An 11,594-nucleotide genomic window follows, 5' to 3' on the forward strand; every position below is an offset into this window, starting at 1 on the left:
AAAAACCGTGGTGTAGTGTGCTCTTATAATTAAAAGATGAAACAATGGATTTGGAATATACGTATAAATAAGATCGTTTAGATTTCATACGACCATAACAGAAATAGTGTAACCAAAACATAAGACAGGATCTCGAAATGTAGGTAAAAATTTATCTTGAATTTATTTAAATCAAACTAATTGCATTTAATTATAATTGGCATTAACCCTATGTATTATACTAGTGGAAGTGCCCGCGCATTGCAGCGGGATACATAGAAATTCGGTCGATGCGTTTATACATCGAAGGAAAACATTTTATATAGTAAACTGATCTAATGGAGACAAACCCTAGAATCCGTAGATGTGATTTGGGAATTGAAGATGAGGTCTTAAAGTAGGCTTCAATTGAAACGAATATGGGATTCAATAGCGGGTAGATGGAAAGGGTAAAGTATTCATGTGTTGCATTCAAATGAAAGATTCAATGACTCAAGCAACGAATGTGGTAATAACAAAGCAATGAATGGAATTGAAGGTAGCATTTAGTCCAACATTAAATATACAAGCGTCTCATAAGAGTAGAAAATGAGAGGTGAAAGATTGTCTATATATATTATAATGTAATATAGATATATCTAGTCTTATATCAACATTTAATTAAATTAATAATTAATAATAATAATCCAAACCTAATCTTCAATCATCAGCCCCGTATAAAATACGTTATCACGAACCTTCCTCCACCCCTTATTCGCAAGTTACCCACATAATAATAATAATATTATCTGTCTTCTTCTCCTTCACCATCAAACCCTAACTCAATCTCCTCATCGTCTTCGATCATCATTTGTTTCTTTTGCTGGATGGCTTCTGGGTCTTCAAAAGGCTTCGATTTTGCATCGGACGACATCCTCTGTTCGTACGAAGATTACGCCAATCAAGAACAATCCAACGGCACTCACTCAGATTCTGCAATCGCCTATAAAGTATGAATCCTTTTGTTATGATTATTGATTACTCATATATGGATTTTTCAATTTCATATTTTATTTAGGCTTTCTTGATTTGGGGTTTTTTTTTTTTTTGAGTTTGTGTTTTGCTCTCTGTGATGATAGTATTGGATCTATAGCTATTAATATTATCTATTGAATTAGAAGAAACCCTAAATTTGAAAGTTTTTTGGGCAGGAATTTAACAAAAGCAGAATGGCCAGGACTTCGGTTTTCCCGAATTCCTCATACAGTCCACCGGATGATTCCGGTAACCAGGAAGTGATTATTATGGCGGTCGAGAGATCCATGAAGAAACACACTGATAATGTTATGCGGTTTCTCGAGGGTCTTAGTTCACGGTTATCACAACTGGAGTTATATTGTTATAATCTTGATAAGTCGATTGGTGAGATGCGTTCTGATTTGACACGCGATCATGGAGAGTCGGATGCGAAGCTCAAGTTTCTTGAGTTACATGTTCAGGAGGTTCACAGGTCGGTACAGATTTTGAGGGATAAACAAGAACTTGCGGACACGCAAAAGGAGCTTGCGAAACTTCAACTTGCACAAAAGGAATCGTCTTCGTCGTCTTCGCAGCAAAATGATGAAGGGACTTTAACGCCCGATGCTAAAAAGAAGGAAAGTTCACCTGAGTCACACGGTCAGCAGTTAGCCCTTGTTCCAGCCCCCCAACCACAACCGCAGGCTTATTATATACCTGGTCCAGCCCCCCCGCAGGGTAGCCAGACCCAATACCCACAATCTCAACCGCCACAGGTTAACCAGACCCAATACCCACCATCTCAACTCCCACCAACTCAACCACCACAGGTTAACCAGACCCAATACCCACCAACTCAACCGCCAAAGGTTCACCCGCAGTATCAGCAGCAGTGGACCCCACAGGTCCCGCTGCCGCAGCCAGGTATGCAACCTGGGTCCAGACCGGCTTCACCTCAAGTTTACCCTCAATACCTCATGAATCAACCCGCGGTCAACCCGTCTCCAGAGCCAGTGCCAAACAGTATGCCGATGCAAATGCAACCACAACCGCAGCCACCATACAGCGCTATCCCGCCGCCTGGCTCTAGCCAGCCGGTGAGTTACTCTTATGGGGGACCGGTCCGAGGCCCGCAACCTCCACCACAGCAGCCGCCACCTCAGCATATGAAGCCGGGCTATGGAGGGCCACCAGGGGACGGTTATGGCGCGGGTGGTTCACCCAATGCTTACATGATGTATGATAATGAGTCGGGACGAACTGGTCAGGGTGGTCGGTTTTACCCGCCAAGTCAGCAAGGCGGTGGTGGTGGGAGGATGGGGCGGTTTATGCATAATCATCCGTACAATGAGTTGGTTGATAAGCTGGTGAGTATGGGGTACAGAGGTGATCATGTGATGAGTGTGATTCAGAGGCTGGATGAGTCGGGGCAGACGGTTGATTTCAATGCGGTACTGGATAAGTTGAATGGGCATCCCCCGGGTCAGGGTCAGAGAGGAGGGTGGTCTGGTTGATCTGGTTGGGTGTTACTGTGTGTTTTTAATGAATAAGTTAAACTTGATTTGTGATTGATGATGGTTGTATGAACAGGGAAAGATGTTTTAGTTTTTGATCTCTGTGGTATGAATGCATGCATTGTTATATAGAGAATATGTTCTTGAATTGTCTTATTGATCTCTATGTGACTTGCTTTCCAACTTTTGAGTTGGCTATTCTTCACATCTCGGCTCTCCATCTGTTTGATTTGTTGTTGTAACTTGTAAGGTAACGAAGCTCAACCCACTGAATTTGTTCCTTCCATCTCCAACTCGATACCACATCGTCTCCGTTTGTTATTCTTGTTTTCTAGCCAGCCAAATCAAAAATGAGATGGAATCTCTCACATAATACCAATCCTACTGTCTCCGTTTGTTAATTTCGTTTGTTAATTTCGTTTTATAGTAAATTATATAAAAAAGTTTTATAGTAAATTATATAAAAAAAAATCTACTTAAAGATCAAAAAAAATTTCAATCACTTCTAATTTTGTGATGCCATGGCCAGAAATTTTTAATAAAAAAAATTATTTTTTTTATGTTTTGTATATTATATAATTTAAGTTAAATAACTTGCCAATTAATGCGACTTTGATGCATTGGAAATTTCTTATTTTTTTTACTGAAACTAACGGTGCCGGGATCAATGTCTAGATGTCGGGTTTTTTTGTTTTTACTCCTCTTCATGAACGAGTCTAGTTTAATAGATACAAGCTACTATATCGTATTATAAAATCATGCATACAACCTTATATATATATTTTTTACTTTTATATATATATACTAGTTTTTAATCCACGAGTTATTTAGGATATTTTTCTATTTATTTTCTTTTACATCATGATTTTCAGTCTTTGGGTTCAAATCCTCATCAAGAAAAAGTTGGTTTAAAAAAAATTTAAGATCAAAAACTAAAAAAAGAACAACACAATTAACTTGCATTTATACTATGAGACCTTTTAACTTTCTTTTTCTTGCTTTTATCTTTGGTCGATATATGACAAGTTTAGTACATGTAAAACACTGTCTAATATATAAAACCATAAATTCGTATTTGATTTGAAATTCAAATACTAAATCGACATCGAATCTTGAAATTTGAATGCGAGTCAAATCGAATTTCGAGTTCATCGAGTCCGATTCAAATACTGAACACCCATACGCATACGGTGGTCACCCTCACTGTTATCGACCCCCCCCCCCCCCCCATATAATAAAATGACTGCCTTTAATTATCCATCAATGAAACAACGAAAAAGGTATAAATCCATCATCTATATCTATATTACATATAAAACATTTTAGATGGTTGTAATTTGACCATTTTAAGACACTGTTAAAATTAAATAGGGAGACGTCATTATATTATTATCCTACACTCCGGCCGGGCGTAGTTATTTACTGCTATCCGGCGAATTCAATTCCGCAGACCGACCAATGCCTCAATTACATAAACGGTTACAGCGCCTTCAATTATCCGTGTTAATGGCGGTGATCCTTCAAGACGTTGTGCTCTTAATTAAGATTCTGGCCAATCTTCTTTTTCTCTCACTCTAAATAAATAACAGTCAGTCAAGCAGTCGCCAACCCATACAATTGGTAAGTTGTCATCCAAATTTTGTGATTTTGATTGCACCTATCCATTCACCCTACAAACTGTTTGTGTGTTCTAGGCCGGTCAATTGGTGCGCTGGAGGTTCGTTTGTGTGAAGCTACGATGCTCGTACTCAATCGAACACAGGCTAGCCTCTCCTTATATTAATTTAATCCATAAAATGTTCTGTGGTTTTGTCTGGAATTTTGATTTCATGACGTCCCCAATTAGTTTCATCTTCAAGCAATCAAGGCTATTCAGTTGATTTCGATTTCATTTGATTTATGAATAGCCGTCTGTTACAGTCCCAGTGGCACTTGACTAGGGCATGAGTGGGTATTCAATTGAATCCTTAATCGCGGTTAAAATATGTCTTCAAGCACGAATGAGCCTACACATACCACCAATCGCCCGCTTGGACTCGCATGAACAACCATGGCATCTCCGACCGCTCTATCGACGCATAAAGAATTGAGAACTGAAAAAACTAAAAAGGTTGTGATTTAGTCAAACTCCAGTTCTTGTTTTGTGTATATAATAAAATTATATGGAATTGAGAACTTTAAAAACACAACCCAAAAACCTTCAATCTGCCTTTTTTAAGTCTTTTTGTGTCAATATGCTTATTTGATATTATTGCAGCAATCTGCTGTTACAAATTGCATGGATAAAGATGCCACCTCTGCACTGCATAAGAGAGGGGTTTCTACAACAAGTGACAGTTTCAAGTTCCTATGGGATAAGGTATGTACACAAGCGTGTTTTGTTCTCTTGTTTTCATTTGTCAACTCATCACTGCTCTAATGCTTACATTTCGACCAATTTCAGGACCACGAAAGTGTGATAAAAGCCATTTACACAGGCTCTGTGTATGTTGATCATGCTGATGCTGGCGATGATGTCGGCATAATTCTTCACAGCACAAGTCTTTTGTTTTATTTTTTATGAACAAGGTGGTCGGGTTAGTGTTAGATTAATATTGTAACAACCCAAATATTATAATATTAAATAAAGAAGTTGTGTTAAGTTGTCGTGTGTTAGTTAATATTAACGAGCATATAATAAGGAAAAGATTATGGACTTGGATTGATTAAGATGGGTTAAGGGGTAATGGGCCTTAGGTCCATGAGCTCTAAAGGATATAAATATCCCTTTAAACCATCCTAAAACCCTAATCCTCATTCCATCTTCCATATTTGCCTACACACTCAAAAAAACACACACCTACACCATATATATATATATATATATATATATATATATATATATATTTATATACGGCCAAGAGAGGGGTAAGATCGGAGTCAAACAAACGTCGATTCTTGATAGATCCTCGTTATACACAAGATAAATACAAGATCTAAAGTCCATATCTAAGCCAAACAAACACGAAAAGGTATGTTTTGATCTTAAAGTTTACGTTTTTATAAACGTTTAGCCTTGAAACTTGAGTCTAGAATAGATCGGCTATAAACGAAACATAAAGTTGTAAACTTGATAATAAACATGAGTGTAATGAACCCGAAAATGGAAACGGCTCGATTAATTGAACCCTTGAGCCTAGTTGGAACGTTTTAGCTTCAAAGATCAAACTTTACGATTTGTTCGGGTCAAGCTTAGGCCGCAATCGGACTAGAGAACGGTTGAGGCTAAGGCAGAACCATATTAAGTGAACAAAGGTCGCAAAACGCGTGTTTTGGATTGATGAAACGAACTCCGACAACAGCAAACTCGTTGAATAACTTCGCTGGTTATAAGTTCGCTGCTGTATAAACTTCACTGGTTATATAAGTTCGCTGTTGTATAAACTTCGCTGGTTATACAAGTTCTCTTGTTGTATAACTTCGCCAGATAATAAGTTCGCCTGACATATGTTCGCTTAACATATAACATCGCTACCGATAACTTCGCTCAAGTTAACTTCGCTATATAAGATCGCTGAATGTTAAGTTCGCTTAACTTAGGTTCGCTTAAGCTAAGTTCGCCTAACACGTATGTTCGCTTACATTTAAGGTAACGAATCGGATGTCGAATCAGACTTAATTCGTTACGAAGAATGGGTTAGCGAATTAGAAAATAAATTAAAATCCTAATGAAAAATGTGTTAAGACAGTTAATGTAAATAAAATTTTTCCAAGCTGACCTGGCAGCTCGACCCCAGCCAAGGGCTTTGCACCTTGGACCCTGCTAGGGGCTGCCGCCCCTAGAAACCCCGCTGCCAGGGGCGTTGCCCCCGGACCCCGTTCGTTGTGGGTTATAATTGAACTAGAAACACAATATAGAGAGCGATAGTGGATTGATACGTGTAATTGTTATACAGTTAGCCGTGCACAGCTCAAGAAAGGAATAACGATTAACGGTGAACGTAACCGTGTTCAGGTGAGTTTCTAGCCCCTTTCCTTGTTATGTTTTCGGGGTTGTGTGCATACTCGATGTGATAGTTAATACACTTACCCTAATAATATCTGTGATGGTAGGGACAGACCCTAATAATATCTGTGATGGTAGGGATCAGACCCTAACAATATCTGTGATGTTGGGGACCAGACCCTTTACAATATCTGTGATGTTAGGGACCAGACCCTTATAATATCTGTGAGGTTATAGGGCGGGAGACTCTTTAAATAGGATGAATAGTTATGTATGAAAGGTAAGTATGAATAATGTACACCCCTTCGGGCGTGTGTGCAAGTATGTGAACCGATTGTATGCTGTATGATTAACTAGAACTCACTCAGCGTAGCTGACTTTTAGTATGCACGCAGGTGAGTAGGATGAGGCAGCTCGCTTGAGGGAAACACATGGCATGGAATTGAATATACTGGCATCTTAAGGAAGTGTTATGTTATTTTAAAGACAACGTTTTATGTTTAAACTACTTTGAATGTTTATTATGATGAGATTTGAAGGCTATGTAATATATTCTGGTTGAAGTTTTAATATTCCGCGAATGTTTTAATTAACTATGATATTTAGAACTGCGTTTATGAGTAAATCCAACGTCCAAATGTGAGCACCGGTAACGGGGCCTTACAAATATGCTACAAAATCCTTGTACCATATTATCAGCTTTAATGCTTTTTTTTGTTATTTTATTTTGAATATTTGAAACTTCAGGAATTAGAGGCAAATCTAGATCATTTAAAATCACTAACATTCAAATTTATGGTGGTTTTGTGCTTCATTTGGTGAAATTAGTGGTTAGTCTCGGTCCAACTCCATGCGGGTGATGAAGTGATTTGTAGGTAAGCCGTTGAATACGATTATAAATTACTTTTTGACCATTCACCCGACCCCTTTAACCCATCATATTTTGGGCGACAAGAAATTGTTCCTAATTATGCATGTACACACATGTTAGATTCTTGCTCCGCGGGTAATCCAAAATCGACACTTTTATAAACCTTACAATATGTTTGCAGGAAGAACTTGGGACTAATGCTGACCAAAAAGGATCAATTGTTCTTCCAGAAAACTATGGTTTTGACTTCTCGCACTGGAAACCCGTTAAGCCCGAAGACATTCGAAGAACTGAATCATTTGAGAATGAACAAATTAAAACTGACCTACAGAGGAGGCAAGCCTTTCTTATGCAAAACATGTAAATGGCTTGCGTGCTATTCAAGTGTTTTTGGTTAAGTAAGCGATTTGAAATAAAAGCTTATTTTTAATTTTTTTATTTATACAAAATACATGAATTCTAAAGATTAATTTTGCGTGCAGGTGTATCTAGATCCAGTTAGGATTGTTGCTTTTGGTCAAAAGTGGAGACATTATTGGTTGATCCTGAATATGAAGAATGGTCATCGATATATGTAGAACTCTACGACAATACACAAGTTTTTAAAATTTAGTGATTTTTGTAAATATTTCTAAATCTGTTAATTAAATTTTATGAGTAAAACTAGGGACTCATATTACAAACACCCGAGAGTCGTAAGTGTTTGATTTTTTGTTTGAGGAAGGAGTTGTTAAGGGGATTACCATTTAGAAAACTTACTGTTGTAACAACTTAACATGCTTTTGGTGCTATTAAGGAGAAAGTTGACGTGGCATCTAAGCCGGAAGGAAGCCTGCTTGAACAAGTTGTCGTATTTACGTTTTTGACCAATTTACATATTAAAGGTTCTAGAATGGCTGAAGGCGGTACTGAAAACGCTAGAGGGCAAAGGTGGTGGCGGGAAAGGTGGTCTTGCACAAGGAAGGGTAACATTTTTATTTTCGTTAAAGGTGGTAAATGAGTTGGCTGGGTTGGGTGGGTGAATGTTTCGGGCTGGCCCAAAATATTTATAGCCTGCTCATGTGGTTTTGTCTCCAGGGATCAGATATCAAACATGCCGATGAGGCACTAGACGTTGCTAAGTCAACCACGACTCTCAAACTTGGCTAAAAGAAAGAAGTGCGTGTCTAGCAACATGTAACGTGACGAGCATTCCCGCTCGCACATTATTACACATCGTGGTTGGTTTGGGTTATGACGCGCTTAGGTGTGAACAAGTATTTGAATTTGATGTGTTTACTGGTGACTGTTCTGTTTGTCTAAACATGTTTGGATTGTTTCTATGGCTGTTCAAGCCTCTATACAAGTTATTTGGCTTAACAATGCACCTTTTTTATTCTTCAATGAAATTGAAAGAATGCGTGGAACAATATTATTCTGGAAAAAGGATCTGATCTGATAAAAGTATGTTTCAAACTTCTAATGTGTTTTGTAATGGTGTTCTATAATTTGGGTTAAAAACTTAAAATTCTATGTCATAACTAGATTTTGGAAAATGAAATGGAAACTATGGACTTTGAAGTTCATGTTCACGAGCCTTTTCTCTAACAGCTCAAAGGTTCTTAGCATTCAATTTTGTTTGGGTCATTAGTTATTACTATCATATATAAGAAATCTTGTATAAAACTTTAACTTATATTTATTTGATTTTCACTATTACAAATGGATATAAAACTATTGAAAGAAGGTGTGCTGGTGGTGTAGTAGAGCTTTATCTTCTTTTGTTGGTTTTCACATGAAACATTGACTTTTGATACTAAATTTTACTCGTTGATTGTTGACTAATTTGCATAAGTTTATTGTTAATGATATAGTGTCATTTGGTACCGAGTGTGTAAACAGAGGACCAGATAATTTTGGTTTAGTATCTTTTAGTTTATAGATTGTAGGGAGACGACATGATATCGTTTGTTAGTTTTTAATGGGTCGACGGTAACTAGAAATGAATAGGTTAACAAGTAAACACAAGTATATATTGTTTTTACATCAACTTTTGTGTTTATTGGTATGTGATTTTGAATGTTACAATTTACTTTCTTGAGTCAAATTTGCTAGCTGTAGGCACTTAAAGAATGAGGATTGTTGATTTTATGTTGGAATTAGGACTGGAGGTGTGTTATAAGTTGCTAGCTAGCTTTAGGTACTATGAGGATTCTAATTACATATTTTTCATGTTGTGTTGTTTGTGAGGTAGATCGTTGGTGCAGTAAACATGGTTTTGATGCGGCTGCTGACAAGATATTTGGTGCGGGTGGGAAGAAAATGAGACCAACATTTGTTTTCTTGGTGTCAAGATTTACGTTAGTGCTTAAGAATTTAGAGCAAAGGTATTTTTGTTGGTTCGTGATTGATTCATGAGGGCATTTACATAATCTTTGTTCTTATATGTAAAATCGACCATGACAATGACGTACTAAACTGTCACACCCTCAAAATCCACTAACGGAGTTTTACCGTCAGAGGGTGTGAACTAACAGGATCGGAATCATTAGTTATAATCAAACCATAAAAACGTTTAAATGAAAATAAGTGCGGAAGTGTAAAAAACCAAAAGATAAAAGTTGCGTCACGCAGGACGACTTAAAACCCAATGATAACAGTTTAAAATAAGTTTGCATAATTAAAAGTGTTTCAAGCAATGCATGATCCTAAACTGCGCGCCCGCCTCGGCTACCTGAGAACAACATACTAAAAGTGTCAACACGGGGTTGGTGAGTTCACAAGTTTATATAAAATAAAAGCGTTTAGCGTTTGCGTTCAGCGTTTTGCGTTCAGCATTTTGCGTTAAGCGTTTTGCGTTCAGCGTTTTGCGTTACCAGATAGTGTTATGTCAATTATATATCTATAGGTAGCTAGCCTATAAAACAAGTATTACTAAGTGTTCGACACCGAAGCTGACTGTTTATCATTTGCCTTGCCACCAGGTCTATCCCGACCATGGTATGTGTTTAGCCAAGATTACACCCATTCGACCTCCAGCCGAGTTTAGCGTTGGGTGGGGTTTGTCAAACCCAGTAGTACTACTCAACAATGACTCGCTATTATCCAATATTAAACGGTTCGATGTGAATGAAGGACTTTAGTTATTGCGTTTGCCACTTAGTCTTTACAAGTGATATATAATCTATATTAATAAAATCTTAAAAGCGTTTTCGGAGTATGTTATCTCCCCCAAGTGAAAAGCGTTTGAAAACAGTTTAAAAGGGGTAAGTGAACTCACTGTTTGCGAAGTATTCCCAAAATAATTCACCAAGATGCGCGTCACAGAAAAACTCTCTCTAGCTTTCTAAAACAACAAAGAGATTTTTTTCTAAGCGTCGGAATATTATCGAGTCTCTAGACCCGGCACATAATACCTATGCACACAACATGTTTCGTGTTTCGTTTGTGAATCGTGTGTGACTTTAACAAGTGTATTTGTGATACGTTACATGTGTGAGCAATTATTTACGTGTCATGTATTCATAATGTACATCACTAGCAATTACTCCCCGTAAGGGCAATTTGGTCAACACATAACAATTAACTAGCAATTATTCCCCACGAGGGCAATTTGGTCAAATCATGACAATCAATTAGCAATTATTCCCTGCAAGGGCATTTTGGTCAAAACACGACAATTAATTAGCAATCATTCACCTCAAGGGCAATTTGGTCAAAACACGATAATAAATTAGCAATCACGTTGTTTCATGCAACTTTCACAAAATTCAGCAACTAGTTTCTTAACGACAGAATTCTACTTGAAAAACTAGTCTATCCCACCGATCATAGCATCACAATTAATTTACCAAAAATCATCACAAAAGCACATATGTCTTAGGTTTCCAGAACATATTTTATTATATTTTTATTTCATATAGGTTTCTCACAATAATCAAATCATTACAGCAAACTCATAACAGTCAAATTCATGCGCAACAAAATTTTATTTGAAATTCCCGTTAAACGAAAAATCCAATAATTGCAAGACCACTTGGGTTAGGTTCCTAACTCAACAAGTCAACTTTCAGAAGTGGAACCAACCCAATTGGACTCGTAGTTCATGAGATATAACATTTACAAAACAACCTAACAGCAGGTCTAACAACTCAGCTTTGCACAACGTTTTTGTAAAATCATAAAGGTTAACTTTTACACGTTCAAAAATTGCAAATTTATATTCTTTAGAAACTAGACTCAACCTAGTTTACTGTAGTATCAATTATCT

The 11,594-nt window shown here is 37.3% G+C and overlaps 1 protein-coding gene across 4 annotated transcripts; it reads left to right on the forward strand.

The window, feature by feature from the left end:
• Positions 1-725: 725 nt before the first annotated feature.
• Positions 726-2,629, forward strand: LOC143553136 (uncharacterized). 4 transcript variants are annotated; one of them, XM_077043184.1, is made up of 3 exons: positions 727-968; positions 1,170-1,805; positions 1,845-2,628. In XM_077043184.1, exons 1-3 carry the CDS (start codon positions 846-848, stop codon positions 2,487-2,489), a joined length of 1,404 nt encoding a protein of 467 aa, XP_076899299.1. In that variant the 5' UTR covers positions 727-845; the 3' UTR covers positions 2,490-2,628. The 4 variants fall into 4 exon arrangements, with proteins under 4 accessions (XP_076899298.1, XP_076899299.1, XP_076899301.1 ...); XM_077043186.1 differs by having other exon boundaries at positions 1,170-1,781; positions 1,851-2,628; XM_077043185.1 differs by having other exon boundaries at positions 1,170-1,751; positions 1,806-2,628.
• Positions 2,630-11,594: the final 8,965 nt, after the last annotated feature.

Source organism: Bidens hawaiensis, unplaced genomic scaffold (genome assembly GCF_021521415.1).
Source record: "Bidens hawaiensis isolate Kalapana, Puna unplaced genomic scaffold, B.hawaiensis_p1.1 tig00017153_1, whole genome shotgun sequence".
NCBI lineage: Eukaryota > Viridiplantae > Streptophyta > Magnoliopsida > Asterales > Asteraceae > Bidens > Bidens hawaiensis.

Bases quoted from the DNA above. Each gene is read 5' to 3' on its own strand.
- LOC143553136 (XM_077043183.1), top strand. From the start codon at position 846: ATGGCTTCTGGGTCTTCAAAAGGCTTCGATTTTGCATCGGACGACATC. The intron at 969-1,169 runs GTATGAATCCTT...TTTTTTGGGCAG, and splicing joins ATTCTGCAATCGCCTATAAA to GAATTTAACAAAAGCAGAAT.